Source organism: Aythya marila, assembly GCF_965140915.1.
Source record: "Aythya marila genome assembly, chromosome: 11".
Lineage (NCBI taxonomy): Eukaryota > Metazoa > Chordata > Aves > Anseriformes > Anatidae > Aythya > Aythya marila.
This window is the reverse complement of record NC_139052.1, coordinates 1,350,816-1,367,730: the sequence shown is the minus strand read 5'-3', so window position 1 is coordinate 1,367,730 and position 16,915 is coordinate 1,350,816. Positions and strand designations below refer to the sequence as shown.

The following is a 16,915-nucleotide window of genomic DNA, read 5'->3' as shown; positions in this document are numbered from 1 at the left end:
CTTTTGGAAGCTTCCTTTGCCCTTGTAGGTTTGATCCTCCATCCATTTAAATCAATGTCTCCTTCAGTGAGCTGCAATTAGATCCTGTAGGACAAAGGAAGGATAAGACCTTTTGCCCTTTTATGGCAAAAAGTGCTGTATGCAGTTCCACTACATAGTGTCTGTATTGGTGGTTAGGTGGAAGGCACTATCAGTTTATGTAGTGTGGCCAAGTTTCCCAAAAGGAGAGTTAATTATCACATGAAAGAATGATCTCTGAAGTCAATGTTGTTCTTTTGTGTGCAGTTCTTGTATGAAGGGATAATATCATATATCCTTATCATTAAATCCATACACAGGGAGCTAAGAAGAGTGAGAAATGTGGCTTTTTTAAGAGAATATATCATCAAGATCTTGCATGACCTGTCCCCTCTTTCTCAGGCATTCCCTCTTTGAGGACAAGAAGCATGAAGTCTATGCAGTGCTTGAATACCTTTGCACTGAACAGAGGTCTTCCTTAGCACCTTAGTTACACTCTAGATTCTGTGAAATAAAGGATACTTACCTCTCTGTAAAACTCTTCCAAAGTCTGTGTTAAAGATAATATATTTGCTTATGAATGCTTGTTATTACATTGAGGGAAGTGATGAAAGTTTGCGTGTATAAATTGCGGTTGGCTTCTTATTGCAGAATTTACATTTTTACTAATCTGTCCTTCTTGAAGTTTTTGGATGTTCTGCTAGCTCACTTGACAATCAAATGCCTAATCTGTTTCATTTTTAGATATCAATGAATGTAAAATGGTCCCCAGCCTTTGTACCCATGGAAAATGCAGAAACACCATTGGCAGTTTCAAGTGTAGATGTGATAGTGGATTTGCCCTTGATTCTGAAGAGAGGAACTGCACAGGTAAACTGCGTAGACACCTCTCATAACTTTGATTTGGAAAAGGAAAAGCTGGACTACTTTGAAAATACTGTGAATGTTTTTTTCTGTTACAGATATCGATGAATGCCGCATCTCTCCTGATCTTTGTGGTCAAGGGATCTGTGTCAATACTCCTGGGGACTTCGAATGTGAATGTTTTGAAGGCTATGAAAGTGGATTTATGATGATGAAAAACTGCATGGGTATGTTTTTAAATACCGTAGATGTGCAGTAGTATTTTACGTATGTTTTATTTTTGTGAAGCAATCAGGTTATTTTAAAGGCCTGATTGTGCCTTGATTTAGATCCCTCTCATTTTTGAGTCTTATTAAAGCTTGCTTTAATTTGGTTTCCACCACAAACATTAATTTCCTATTTCTGTAGGATGCCAAAGCATAAATGTGCAAGGGTCAGGATTTTAGGAGGTTAAATTTATCCCCACAATCTGTTGAGAGGGATACAATCCTCAACTCTGAAGTTAAAGCAGTTTTAAGGAATGACTAGCTGTAGCAAAGGCTCCAGCATCAATCTGGGCTGATGGAACTGGGAGTGGGAGAAGACTAAGGGGACAGATGGACTCGGTCAGGACAGAGGAAAGTTTTTCTTGGTCTGCAGTGATCACTTCCCCTGGTACGCATGTCAGTGAGGGGAGTAGGATGTGGCATACAGGGGCTGTGTGAGTACGGTGTGTGGAGCAGTCCCGTGCCTTGTTTTAACACGTGTTTTGGAACCCTGGGGAGATTAGCATGGTCAGCACCTGGAAAGGCATTGGATGAGGAGATGCATAGGTATGCTCATGAGAGGAACAGTGCTGGGGCATTGTTAGGGCTGCTGCTGGGGCATTGCCAGGGCTGGTGCTTTGGCAGTGCTGATCCTGGTGGTGATGTTGTGTTGGGTCTGTCTGAGCTGGAGTCACCTTTTCCCTGCAGCAGCCCACACAGTGCTGTGCTCTGCACTTGTAGCTGGAACAGCACTGATATCACTCAAGCGTTGTGTCTATTGCTGCGTAGTGCTGGCACGGCATCAGTACTCCTTCCAAGCCCCCAAGAGCCAGCACACTGGGGGTGGGCAAGTGGTGGGGAGGGGACATTGCCAGGGCAGCTGACCTAAACCAACCAAAGGGATATTCCATAACACCTGATGTCACACTCAGCAATAAAAAGGGGGGCTCTCGTGGGGGAGGGGGCTGTTCCTCCTGAACAACCACTACACGTTTTGAGGCCCTACTTCCCAGTACGTGGCCGAACATCACTTGTTGATGGGAAGTAGAGATTTTTTTTTTTTTCCCCTCTCTCTGTGCTTCCACACGGACTTATTGTTTCTTTTGTTTCTTTTTTTTCTCCCCATTCCCTTTCCCTTTAATTAAACCTTTCTCATCTCAGACCTCGAGTTCTCTGTGTTGTATTTTCTCCCCCTACCTCTTTGAGGAGAAGGGGAGTGAGAGAGCAGTTGTGGTGGAGCTCGGCTGCCCGCCTGAGTAAAACCACCACAGATGTGCTTTCCCTTCTTCTCACAGACATCGATGAGTGTCAGCGCAACCCCCTTCTCTGCCGAGGTGGAACCTGCCTCAACACAGAGGGAAGTTTTCGGTGTGATTGTCCTCCAGGCCATCAGATATCACCAAATATTTCTGCATGTATAGGTGAGATATGGAGATAAAATTGATACTGTGCACAGATCTTTATACTAATCTTTTACTGTGCTAGCATGTATTATGTTTGCAATAGTTTCATTTCCATACAGATATAAAAATGTGTTTGTCTTTTTCTTTTGCAACAGACATTAATGAATGTGATCTAAGCACCAACTTGTGCCGAAACGGACATTGTGTCAACCTGATTGGAAAGTATCAGTGTTCTTGTAACCCTGGATATCAGTCTACACCTGACAAGTTACACTGTGTTGGTAAGGACAAAGCCTACACAAGATGCCTAGTGAGTAGGGAAGATTCTTTTCCTTCCTGGTTTGCCTGACATTCTTCCTAATGCCTGTATTTGCAAACGCTTGTATCTTCGAGGAGCATGCAAAAGCAAGTGTAGAGGCTGGATTGATGCTGTTCTGGAAAACTAACTCCAAGTATGTCTGTGAAATGTGTTTTAAAGTAAAAGATACTGTGGGTATTAACTGTAATTTTCTCCATTTTAGATATTGACGAGTGCAGCATAATGAATGGTGGCTGTGAGAACTTCTGTACAAACTCCGAGGGCAGCTATGAATGTAGCTGTAAACAAGGCTTTGCACTCATGCCAGACCATAGGACGTGTACTGGTAAGGGAGATTTTTGGAACTCTTCAGCTGAAATGGTTGATTTCAGTATTTTAAAAATGTAACTTCTTCTTAATATTAATATTTGGTAGCAAAAGGCAGTGATACTTTAGTAGCAGATAAATTTTCTCCCTTAAGGTATAATAGGTCCAAATCCAAAATGTGTTGAAGTTAATGGAAAGAATCATCATAAACATATGTCAGAATGCCATACGTGTATACCATATGATTATATTGGAGAACAAATAGAGATGCAGTGTTGTCTGCTTTTAAACAACCAAAAAAAAATAAATAATCCTATTTTTAGTTCTTCGTTTAGTGAAATGCAAGTGTCCTGCATTCATTCAAAACGGAATGACTTTCAGCCAAACTGAAATTTGAATAGTGCAAATCTTTCTTAGGAAACATTGCTCTTGCACTCTAAACAGAGTTTGTGAGAAAATTGTCATCAGATCTCTGTAATGGTTGGGTGTTCTCCTTTGGGATTCTGGTAGTCATAATCCCAGTATGTGGATTGTACTCAGTGATTTCCACATAGGTTAGTGGAAAGATAATTATTCTCTGCTCTTTTCTTATTTCTTCCTGCACAACCACTGAACTGCTGAGGCATGTGAATATTTGCCAGCTGTTTGCCAATTCCATCCAAGAACTTGAAGAGCATGAGAAATATAGCAGGGTTAATCCCTTGGAATAGAATTGCCTTTATAGTAGAACAAATTGAGAGTTTTCTATGCTAAATTAGTAGAGAGGACTCACATTTAGAATTGGTAAATATTTATGGACCTCTGAACAAGATCTCATTTACCCTGAGGCCATTCACTACCATTCCAAAGGATAAAAGAGCCTTAAAGCATGGTTCAATTCAGCTTGCCCCCCATTGAAAGATTACACTGTCACAATGCTGTGAAGTAGCCAATCTTCATCAAGCATCTGACCCTTTTACAAAGACAGAAGTCAACTAGAAAAGTGCAAATTTGACCCTGAAATTAAATATTTCAAAACCTCAAATACTTAAATTAGAAATGTTTTACTTTAGTGAGCAGGGATAGGTCAACTTTCTTGTGAAGGCAAAAACTTACCAACATGCAAAAACTTGCCAACAGTGCTGTTTTGGGCACTTTTTGAATGCAAAAATAAAAACCATTTGATCAAAATTGTGACTCAACCAGAATCTAAACCTGACAGGATTAGCAGATACATGAGAGGGAGGGGAGGAGCAGGGGGTCTGTTGTCCACTTTTGTGTTTTCATCTTGGCTTGACTTGGGTACAAATAACACAAGTGCATATTCAGGCAGTCTTAGGGATTTCAAGTCTGATGGCTAGCAACAGTTCTCCTCTGTTTTAGCCCTTCTTGCCCTTAGCCAGAGGAATCTCTAAAACCAAGAACAGAGCGGATTGTTTAGAGCATCTTCCTGCCTATTAAACAAAAACCTTTGGAATAGAAAACTATCATCTTTCCCTTTTCAGGTTTAAAAAGGGAAGGAGCAATTGTCCTTGCTGTGTGGAGGGCGTGGGTTCTCAATGTCTTTGACCACTCAAGCATAAAAAAGTCCTTAGAGGTTTGTAGTCAGATCTGGGTGAGGAACCATCTGATCTTAGTTAATTTTTGAATATTTATATCCAGCCTTGACTCTGAAAAATAAAATTTCATTTACAGGACAGCCATTAATAGCTGCTAGCTATTCATTTTCATATTCTCCCCTAAGAAAGACTTGGATGCAATAACTAATGTGTAAGGAGGTTTCCATAAGTATGCTGATTTCTCTAGGCCTATCCATGTACTTAACACAAAATACCATACTGAATAGATGCCTCACACTCCAACAAATGACTGCAGCTTTGGGGAGCTACTGATGTCATGCTAGAACAGGTTGCTATCCCAAATCTAAAAGATAATTTATATCCTCACTTCAAAAACCATTTGATATTATTATAATTCTATGTTTATAGAGGAACTCTGGTATTTCCTGCATCTGTATTAGTTTTTTTTTAAATATAAAATATGAGAATGAATGAAATTCCATTAAGGATTATTGCCAATAGGTGGGATTTGAAGGATGACATACCAGATTTTTGTTATTATTACAGATCTATGTGAGCATATCCAGGAAAGATTGTAGATACAATTAATTGTGAACACAAATAACAGTGATCAAATTTTAGTCGGATGCTTTTTCCTACAGTCTGTGTAGAAAGATATCAGCTATGTCTGCACATGTGTCATGTACGGATAGCAGAAATACTAGAGACTTTTGGATATCTAGTCAAACTCTACCCAAGAAAATACCCAGACCACCTTCACCATGCTTTTAGTATCTGAAAATGCTGCATTCTTCTTATGAAGATAAGTTAATTACATATATAAGTGTATGGTGAATATTCAAAGTCTGCATGCTGAAATTTTGACTTCTACCCAAACTTAGTGACAAATAAGAAAATTTTTTTTTTTGCAACATATTCTACTTTTTGCACATAATGACTGATTGTACTGTGTTGTATGTTTGTGCAAGGTACATGATTTAGTAGCATTTTGACCTAAGTATGTGAAACACCTATTTTACATTTTCAGTTTGCTCTCTTTGTGAACATGTCTTTTAATTTTAACATCATACAGAGCTAGAAGCTATTATGGAATATATTTCTTGATAATTGAGCTATTGAGAATGCTGTTCAGTTCAGTAGTAGGTCAGATTTGAATTGGTGAGGTTATGCATAAATAATCACCTCAGTTAGGAGAAACAACAGGTTCTTTGTCAGATGATTTTCCCCCAACTGTGAAATCAGTACAGTGACAGGTTAATAAATAAAGCTCTTCATTTCTGTCATTATCCCAATTTATAGAGCTTAATTTTGCATGTTAATTCAAATTTCATTCCAAATTAACATTTCCAGGCTAATGTCCATGCCAATGTTATTTGCTCATTAAGATGAACAAGGGTGAGTCAGCCTTCTTCCTTGCAGAAGCTGTGTGTATCCACACAAACATTTGCTGCTAGAAATACAGAAGAATAATGAACATAATATTTTTAGTTAAAGTGCGTTCATTTTCTGCAGCTGCATAATTACTGCAATCCACAATAGACCAGTCTGATAATGAGTTACACCCTTGTTCTCAGAAGGGGGTTCCTGAATCTTGTCCTTTTTGTACTGACTTTTTTCCCATGGAATCACTAAGCAGAGTTTCTGATTTTTATCCTTGCTGGTCTATGTTGGTGCTGATACAGGGAAATTCTAGGGATTTTTACAAGAAACAATAACGTAACCCCAGGGAATTTGAAAGATTCCAGACCTTAGCATGGCTGCAATAATATAATAAAGTGTCCGCTTCTGCAGTTGCCCCAAATCGGTGATGGCTGATTCATGAATTGAAAAAGCATCTTATATGCTGGAGAATGTAAGTATGTGTCTGAGTTAGCCAGTCTGCTGAAATGCTAAAACAAACAAACAAAAAAACAAACCAGCCCACAAAAAAACCCACCCCACCCAAAAACCACCATAAAATCTCTTAGTGACATAAATGTATGTGCTATAATTATTCACATCATGAGCTTGACTGGATCAAGTCCCTGTATTTGAATTTGGAGCTTCCATTGACTTCAACAATGATGGATGGTATCTAAAAAGATACAATTATATGTGGCCATGCGGTGTGACAAAGGTTCTGTATTTTTTTCTTAGTGACTTTTTTACCTACAAAGCTGGTTCCTGCTCCTGTTGGAGCACGAGTGGAATGTTTTCCACAGACTTTACCAGGAGATGGCAAGTTTAATCATCAAGACAGTTTTGCAATATACTGTTCAAGGATTCAATCTTGAGTGTGATTACCAATGTTTGCTTGCTATGGTTACGGTTAGTTGCACTGCATAAAGATAACATATCTAAAGCATATGATTTTTCCCTGTAGATATTGACGAGTGTGAAGACAATCCTAACATCTGTGATGGAGGCCAGTGCACAAACATCCCAGGAGAATACAGGTGTCTTTGCTATGATGGATTCATGGCATCAGAGGACATGAAGACTTGTGTAGGTAAGTGAAAATATATCTTTTCCTCTTTGCTTTAACTAAGGAAAAAAATATTCATTAAGGCACTATTTCCAAGTAGGTAGACAATGGTATTTAAAAGGTATTGCTCTTATGCTGCAATTTTGGCCACCTGACCACAGGAATAGTCCTAGTGCACAAGCTATGTTTACCAAACGCAGATGTAATTTCTGTGTGTTCCAGTATACCCCCAGATCAAGTTGGGATGCAGACGTGGTGATCTATAATAGTGTATCTCTGGGTCCTCTTCCAATAAGCTCTTATGCAGCTCAGATCAAAGAGGGCTTATAGAAAGGAACTGCTGATGGGTGACACTGGAAAATTTCTGGCAAGGTAAATCATCAGTGCTGATTAAACTTGTCACTAAACCAAACTGTGTGCAAGTACTGTGCTTTGGTAGAACAAAGTCAGGAAACAGTTTGAATCCGGAACAAATTTTCACATGTAAATTAAAAATCTGGAGAATATTTGAGAACTGTTTGAGCAAAACTAGATAGTGTCTGTGTGTGTATGCATATATAACTATACAGACACACGCATACATATACATAGAAAGCTTCAATAAATAGTCATAGTCATTCTTTGGACAATACTGCTGATTTTGAGTCTTTAAGGAACCATATCTCAGAGATTTTGCTAGTTACTTTCTAAGAATTTTATTTAATAAATCTTAAATTATGTGGTGGTTGTTTGTTTTTTTTTAGATGTTAATGAGTGTGATCTGCATCCAAACATTTGTCTGAGTGGAACCTGTGAGAACACAAAAGGCTCGTTTATCTGTCATTGTGATATGGGATATTCAGGCAAGAAAGGCACAACTGGTTGCACAGGTATGTTACAAAGTTAATAGTTAATCTTCAGTTGAACTTGTGATTCTATATGCCTTTTTAGTTTTTCTAGTGTTCAAAACCTCCTCACTGTGATTCTTTTCACTCGTGTTAAATATTGTAATCCTTACCCAAACTTGCTTCCATTCTGTGGCACAACTTTCAGCTTAATGCAGGTTCTGCTGAAATGAGTGATAAAATATGCACTGGGAGCAAAATTGGGCTTACTGTATCGTTGTTAGTCTAAGAGAACAGAAAATGCCATTGGCTGTAATTTGACAGACTGTTGAGGGCCACAGTGGTTTAGGATTAGTTAATTGTATGCTGTGCATGCAAATAACGGGTCTTGTTTCCAAGTGTTATTTTGGCAAACATAATGGCTTGAAATATGTGCCAAAATATATTCTCAGTTCTTGCAAAGTGGCAACAATACACCTACCCAACTACATTATATCAGCAAAATCAGAATTTGCATTAGTTCATATATTGCAAGCTAACAGAAACGAGGTTCAAATATACAGACTTAAAGGGCATGATCCTAATGCTGTTGTCTCAAGCCAAGGTGTTGAGAATCTTAGGCTTTGCCCAAAATATGAAAGCAAACATATGTTTAATATAATTTTGATGTAGACTTAAGGTAAACACATTTTTGGCAATGTTTTTGAGACTTTTATTCTTTGTCTGCTCTTATTGTACTGAGTTATTAATATACTGTAAGTGCCCCAAATATATGAGGCTGGTTTTTAACAGCTCTCATAGAACAATCTGAGAACTTAAGTTGTACTTTGCATATTGGATTGCGGACGAATAGTTATGCATTAGTAACAGCTGCCTTTGACTTACATATGAACTGATCTAAATCCAAGAAAACTCTAATTGTACCCTGTAGACCAATATTTCGTTGTTCTTTGTTTCTGTCCTAAATTATGTAAATATCTTCAGTTCTCTAGACCTGAAATCCCTCATGCTGATCAGTTAGACATGGTACAGCTATCACACCGTGTAATGAGTGACAGTAAGGAGCTTTCAGGGAAGATGAAACGACTAGTAGAAGGGAAAAGGCAGAGAAAGGTCCTGGAGGCAAGGGAGGAATCTGAGGTATGGCTTCTGGGGAAGTGCCTGGAAACAGACACCATTTTGGCAGCATGTGACACAAGGTAGTGGCAATTGTCCCAATAAATACTCTTTTGTTAACAGAGGCGGGGAAATCCCTGCCTCCTGGTTCCAGCCAAGCCCAGCCCTCTGGATGGATGCTATCTGCCATGTAGGCTCTTCTCACCGCCTCAAATGTACTTACCTTTCTCTCAGCCTGTTCTTTCTTTATCCTGGCTATGTGTCAGTGTCCCAGGGAGGACGCTACTCACCAGGACACCTAACTTACAGCAGATGCTATAGAAACCCTCTGTGATTTGAAAGAGGCCAGTGGCCTAAGGAACAAAATGATGTAGTATCAGTTGTGCTGGTACAGCTGTGATGGGACCATACTCAACTCACCAAAATTGTTTGGATTTAAGTAAGTCTTCGGGGAAGGGAGAAAGCAGAGCAGGACCTTCATAGCCTGGTTTCATGATGAGGAGACTGTTTGTAGGAACCAAAGCATAGGAAACAGGTCCCATTGTGCAGATTCTCACATTCTGACAGAAAAAGTCTGATTTACTGGTGGAGTCTTTTGAATTCCACACCTCATGCTTGCATAGCCTAAGTGCCAGAGCTGAATTTTCTAGACCCAGGTACTAAAACCCATGAGAGCATCTTTCAAGACTTCTTCAGTAGGGACCCTACTAACAGCACCTTGACACAAGGGCCCGATTCTTGTCATGCAGACAGTTCAAAAGCATTCACAGTAATTAGGAACTCCCGTGGAAAAAAATTACAAAAATGTCTACAATACTTTGAATGGGAGGTTCTTTGTTTCATGAGAACAATTAAATAACGTCCTCTGGGTTCCATTACAGTTTTGTCTAAATATTTCAGCTCCCTTGTCATTACTGATTGTTTCCATTTTAACAAATAAACATGTATTTCACCAATCATGTAACAGTATTCAGAATCCACCCACTGACTTGCATTCCCATCCCACACAGATGTTAGCCTCCCCTTCCCCTCCTCCCCCCTGCCTTGGTTCTCAGTAGAATGTGTACAGAGCTTAGTAACAAAAATAAAATTAAAAATGTTTTATACACAAATATACACTGTGAATGCAGGTTTCTGAGGCAAAATGTTACAAATGATGTAATTTCCATTCACAAAGCAAACTGTGGCAAGACTGACCAAGAGCAGTTCATTTTAGATTTTTCTAGGCAAGTAGTGGTTCATAGCCACTAGAGGAAAGATTGCAAAGCTTTCCCCTATCTCTGTTCCAGATTGCTGAGCTTTATAACAAATTTATCTGCTTTTTCTCTCAATAAAGTATTCGTGTATTTGCGCAGAGATGGAATCCTGTATTGGCACTTGCATTTGGAGATTCATCGGTGCTTTGGATGCAGTATTTCACTGTTGATGCAGAGCCTCAGCTTTACTTGCTCTGATACTTTCTTAGAGGAACAAATTCTTCTCTGACTCTCTTACACCCATCCTGGCTAGTTATGGCTGTGTGCTCCTGGTGAAGCTGTGCTTGGACAGGGTTAGGCTGCTCTTCACAAAGTCAAACTGCGTGAGGTGACCCTGGGGCAGAAGTCACCTGAGATGGTCAGCAGATAAAAAGTAGTGCTCAAATGGTCTAGGCTTCTCCACAGCAAGCTTGGGGAATTGGAGGACTGGGGTCAGTTTCTGCTTGCTGACTTTGTGAGGGCCACTCTGTTTGGAGAAAGGCTGGTGGAAGGTGTTCAGCCATGGCCTTTGGGCGAGATTAGAGGGTTTGGTCCTGAATGCTACTTGCTGTCACTCAGTAGTGATGATATTAACAGCTAAAGGAGAAGTGTGTGCATGCTGTTAAATACTTGCATGGCTGAGAATAACACAGCTAAAAAGAGAAAGACAACTGATACTGTGAAAGGAAGAGGTGAGCCTTGTCATTTGCCCTCAGAAGTAGGTCCATAACACTTTGTGGCATGTACAATCTGTTTTGACTTTCTCTCCCCTGCCTTTGGCTTCTGGCCATTAATAATACATTGTGCTTCAGTCTGATGGCACAAGAGAATTGTGGTATCAGTGAAACAAATACATTTCCCGTTATGAATTTGGGAGCTGGCTGTGTCAGGCCAAATACCAAAAGATAATAATATTATGAGGTTACCCGCCAAATGGGAGTATTACAGAAGGAGTGCATTGTGAGTAGGTGCCTGTCCATCAACAACATGCTGTACCCCGGGCTGATTATGTAAGGATCAATAGCAGGCTAGACCTGGCCCATGGGAAAAAACTCCAGGAGGGGCTTACACTGCAGTATGCGAAACAGAATCCGAGAGTGAATCCCAAAGAAGAAAACAGTTACACCAAGTACAGAGCTCAGACTAAGGGAATTTTTCCATATATATTTCCACTCATATGTTGAAACGAGTGCTAAGTTGAAATAGAAGACAGAAGTCACTGTCTTCTCCCTTCTGAGAAGCATTCCTTCTTAATAGCTCCTTTTCCTCACCTGATTACATGGGCAGCATCCCAGGAGGAGGAAATGCCTTGTGACTTCCACCAGACGACCGGTCTGGTGGGAATCAGTGCCAGGCTCGAAATACCAGTGGAACGTCAGTGCAATAAAATGCACAGATTATATATATATATATATTTATATATATATTAAAAGTGCCAAAAATTAAAAAAAAAAAAAAAAAGTCAGAAAATGCTTGAGGGATTTGCATTATTCTTGAAAAACTGTACTAATTTATAGGTGAAGACTGAATTAAATTCACGCTTTGCTAAGAGTCTTTATAGGCTATTGAATCCCCAGTGAAACTTAACAGTAAATGTACATGGCATACTTTGATGCTTTCATGCCCTGTGATGGATATATGAATTGTCATGGGTTAGTGTTTCTTTGTTCAAATGCAGAGATTCCTCTGCATTTGGATGTTTCCAGAGTATAGGCAAGAATAAAGTGACTTCTCCCTGTGCTTCTCTCTGGCTGATTTTTAATGATGCACTTATAAACTGTGTGGGGACTCTGTGCAGGTGCTGGCTAGCTGTTTCTTGCACTTGGCTGACATGTTTGCAGGCATAGTGCCAACACAACAGGTATATGTGAGGCATATATTTTTGCTGTACATTCACAGCCCTAAATACTTGTGTCTCTTTGATCAGTGAGAGAGATGCTTTATTAATTGCCAAGGACTTGAGGGAAAAAAAACATTGGTCCAGAGAACTGAAAGAGCCAACAAAATAGGGTGACTGACTTTTTTTTTTCCCCATAGTGCTTGGGATTGTTATGATGTCAGATCTGCATTTTATTTATCATGCATATTCTCATCTGTTGTAGCAGACAACTCCCTTAGTATTAATGGGAGTTGTGCAATTACAGAGCTGAGAGCATGTGTACAGCAGGACTGGGACACAGTGGGACCAGCTGAGGATGCAGTGTCAGTCTTGGATTGGAATGTCTTTATTTTCCTTGGCTTGTCACAGACTCATACTGGAGGCAGAAAGAGAAGGTTGATATAAATCAGTGACTCACTCCTTTACTCTTTAATGAAAATCCCACTGAAGTCAATGGGAATAGGCCATCATTCTGTGAAACATTGACTTGAGCAGCATTCTCCTGTGTGCTCTTTGGGTCGTGATACCTTTACTCAGTCTGAGTAATGCCTTGCTCTTCAAACAATTGCATGAAAATAGTTGGAGCTATTTGAAGAGTGTAGTACTGTTTGTACTGCCATGCAGACAGCACAATCTGGACTCTTTTATTAAAGATATTTATGTTGAATTAATTTTCCCCTACAGAGCTCAACTTCTCCTTTTTGATTCATTCTGTGAAGTCATAATTCAGTACTTATGGTAACATAAATCCATGTTAAGCTCCAGTATAAGCAGGCATAAATTCCATTGATTTCACTGCCCCATTTACACAGGACCCTGTTTGGTCTGAGATCTCTGCCTTGGAAATAATTGCAGTGCAATAAATTTAGGCTTATACCTCAGCTGTGCAGTGAAAGGAGAGAATAGGGATTATAACAAAGCAATGTGTAAGTTAAATGCAGATAGCTTTGAAAATAAGTACAATTTGGGAAGAAGCTGGTAAAGGAATTTTATACGCCTCAATGAGCTTTCATCTAAGTATGTGAAAGATTTTCCATGCATCAATGAAATAAGCCCAGCAACATCACTGTGAAGGTAGATGGCATTAGAAAATGTATTTTGCATTCCCTATTTGATATTTACCCAGGTAAAAAGTAGTGAAATCTATTATTTATTTGTTTATTTATTGGTGGATAAAAGCTGAAAAGGATTTTAAGATTTTGATCAAAGCAAGTAAAATGGCATTTTAGTGGATGATATCTGATAAAGTTGATCCCATTATGAATACCCCTGTTTGGATATAGATTTGTGCTCACAACTTTCATCCTGCAGAAGATTCCAATCTCTTTAGTGTTTGTGGCAAATAGCTGATGGGGGAACAGGATGGCTGGCACCGGGGAAGGTGCTCAGCTCACAAGCTGTGAGAAAGTGCAGCAATTGCTTTCTCTTCCACTGGGAGATAGTAATGGGGTGCAAACTCTTAGTGGGCCAGCACAAAATGAGATGGAGTCCACAGTCAGTTTATGTAGAACTAAAAATTGCTTTTAGATTGCCTTAAAATTGAGCCTGAACATGACTTCATTGCGGTGGAGCTGTTGCATGCAAGTTTCTGTTTGTGTTTGCTGGTGGTTTAGAAGAATTCTTGGCAGAAATATCTCAACTGATGATGGTCTTTGTGTTGTTTTGTTGTGCTCCAGAGGGTATAAGGAAGATATTGGTTGTTTCAAAGCATCAAATAATCAAATACAGGACAATCTTAATGCTGGCTAAAGTCTAACAGTTTGGTTTTAAAAAATCACATGAAGGTTAAAATATAGAGTGTTTGCCTCAGCTTTTTTATGTCAATGTATACTGTAACTGACCTCTAGAAATTCCTTTTAGTCTTTCCCTTCAGTCCAAGCCAAAATGAGTTTGTTTGTTTTTTGGTTGTTTGTTTTTTTTTTGTTGTTTGGTTTTTTTCCTGACCACCCTTAAGATTTTTAACAGACACTAGTTTCCTGTTTAGGGTGATGTTATCTTCACATGAGTTTCTGCACATACTGAAGGCAAATATTCTTTGAGATCATCTGCACCCTTCCCCTCCCTCCCTCCCCCCCCCCCCCCCCCTTAAGTTCTAAAAAGTAAGTGTCCATTTGCATGTTTTCAGGCTTTGTGGTGCAGTCTGCCTTCATTAACAGTAAATTCCAGCTGCCAGACTTAGATCTGTATCTGGACTTCAGTATTTAGATTGTGAGGATACTCACGTCTGGAGTTTTGATTCAGAGCAATGCCTCATTTAGAAAAACTCAGAAAAACAAGACTGGATGCAATTTCACTACAGAGTTATAAAAAAAAAAAAATAATAATCTTGAGTCAAGAATTTAGTTGTAGGATGCAAGACATTTGTTATCTACTTCTCAGAGTTGCCTGTAGCCTTTGTGAAAAGGCAGGGTATATGTACAGGTTATACAGAAAGGACGTAGAGCCTTATGCCTAAAGAAGGGTGGGCAGAAAACCTAAGAAATGTTTATAAAGGAAATGGTGAAGGTCTTACCTGGACACTCTCCCCGGTGGCTCCACTCTTTTGCTCTCTTGAAAGAGGTAGTTGCTTTTAGGTACAATGGTAGATGAGGTCTGAGGGTTTGGGGCTGAGAACCCCACTGACTGTTAACTGGTTGATGGATAATACCTTCTCTTAATCATCTTCTCAAAAGGGGTCTGAGGTGGGTTTTTGTGTATGGAATCATGTGGAGTTCATGAGCTTGATTTCCATTTCCATCAGCTTTTAGCAGGATGGCATGATTTGACTTATTGCAACAGCAAAAAGTATCTGGGAGGGTGAAAAAAAGGATATAAATATTAAGTGGTTTGATATGAAGTCAAAATAATTTACATCCTGTGTGGATGTAAAGCACAGTTAGAGAGAGCTTGATTACAGAAAGCAATGTAAAATCCATAGCTCAGATGTGTAAGAAAATTGCTGACCACTTTGTTTTAGTTACCAGTAGTAATTCCTAAGAACTTTGTCTTCAAGCTTACACATTCTCCAAGTACTTATATGGAGTATTAATATTGTTTTGTGATGAGTCAGAATGAAGTTCAGTTGTTTGTATTTTTAATGTCTATACTTTTCAACATTGCTGGAGAACACCCGGGAATCAAAATAAGGTGAAAATAGAAAATATTGAAATAGAATGTGCTGGCATGAATGCATATGTTAAAGTTTGGATGACTTGCTGTCTGGTGTCTCCAAGGATGCTGACTTTTTCCATTCTGATAGGTTTCCTGAGCTCCTATTAAACTGCATGCCTGATGAGCTTTGGGTCCATCAGCTGTCCCATTATATGCAGTTTTACAGCCCATCCTTCACCTCCCACCGTCTCTGGCAAAGCAGAACCTGGCTTCATTAACTGCCTGGGGATAATGCTAGGAGGAGTTTGCAGGTGGTACCGTACCCAGTTGGTGTTCATCAGCATCCTTGCAGATACTGTGGGGGATGTGCTGCATTCCAAGAGTCCATGGGCAGCAGAGACTCCTCTGATCTTTTAGCAAACCATGCAGTGCAGAGCCACTCGAGTACCTTCAGGATGGGCAGACGGGGAAGCTGTCATCTTTCCCTCACTTATGTTAAGGTACACTCCGGATATGCCAATAGATTGTAGTGGTGTCTTGTAGCTGTGAAGGCAGCACAGGTCCACATGTCACGTCTTAGTCACTAGATTTGAACCACAACCTATTTGAAAGCCGCTTGACAGGCATATATCCCAGGATGCTGAACACCTGCAGTGTTACCACTCTTTATGGGCTCTAGTCCTCTTCCCAAGGGCTGTGTCCTCACGTTCTTTGTGAATGTACCGGATAGCAAAAGAAGAAGAACCTCAGTTACTGGTTTCCTCCTTAGTTATAAAAAGATTTTGGAGTGGACTGCAGAAGTACTGCTTTATATGTCTCCCAGAAAAACAGGTAGTAGGCCAGCATGTTTGAAATATTCTACATGCTTCTCTGCTTTTCTTTGCTTTTATTTCTTTTCTGTGTCATTTTAAAATCTCATGTTGTAAAGAAATGCTGACTTGCTTTCATGTTCACATTGTCTGTCTTGAAAAATTCCTATATCAGTAGGCTGACTCTGAGAAAGTTTGATCCATGAGCTCTTCAAATGTCTCTGTTTTTACAGATATCAACGAGTGTGAAATTGGAGCCCATAACTGTGATAGGCATGCCATATGTACGAACACAGCAGGAAGTTTCAAATGTAGCTGCAGCCCTGGCTGGGTTGGGAATGGTATCAAGTGCACAGGTGAGTGTTGTATGCATTTATTTGTAAGGTCTGATCAACACGGGGTCTGTGTGACCCTGGAAAAAACAATACCACACCTACAAATAGAGAAGACAAATGTTTATCATCCTCATTAGGTCAATTTGACACTATCCATTGGAGAGTGAATTCTCTGCCATGGTAACTGTGAAATCGGCATTATCTCATATTTGGTGAGTGAGATGATGGAAGTGAACTGGACCATGGAGAGAGACTGTGTACTTCAGGAAAGTTTGTGGCTCATGGGAGACAGTGAGAGGTCTCTCAGTACTCCTTGTGAAAACAAGATATATCCTAGAAGATCTTAGCCTGGAGGGTGCCCTGCAGCCTCCTCATTCACAATTACCTTGTCACCATTCTTTGTTGGGCTGTAAATAAGCTGTGACTACTTTTCCCGTCAGATGACCACA

General features: G+C 39.7%; 1 protein-coding gene across 3 annotated transcripts in view; it reads left to right on the top strand.

Annotated features, from left to right (window-relative positions):
* FBN1 (fibrillin 1) overlaps positions 1–16,915 on the top strand; it is a 158,501-nt gene that overhangs the window by 101,016 nt on the left and 40,570 nt on the right. For all 3 annotated transcript variants that reach the window (XM_082768900.1, XM_082768899.1, XM_082768901.1), the window contains 8 exons: positions 763–888; positions 981–1,109; positions 2,423–2,548; positions 2,686–2,811; positions 3,052–3,174; positions 7,077–7,202; positions 7,922–8,047; positions 16,365–16,487. In XM_082768900.1, coding sequence (XP_082625026.1) covers positions 763–888; positions 981–1,109; positions 2,423–2,548; positions 2,686–2,811; positions 3,052–3,174; positions 7,077–7,202; positions 7,922–8,047; positions 16,365–16,487 — 1,005 coding nt within the window. The remainder of the gene's footprint in view (positions 1–762; positions 889–980; positions 1,110–2,422; positions 2,549–2,685; positions 2,812–3,051; positions 3,175–7,076; positions 7,203–7,921; positions 8,048–16,364; positions 16,488–16,915) is intronic.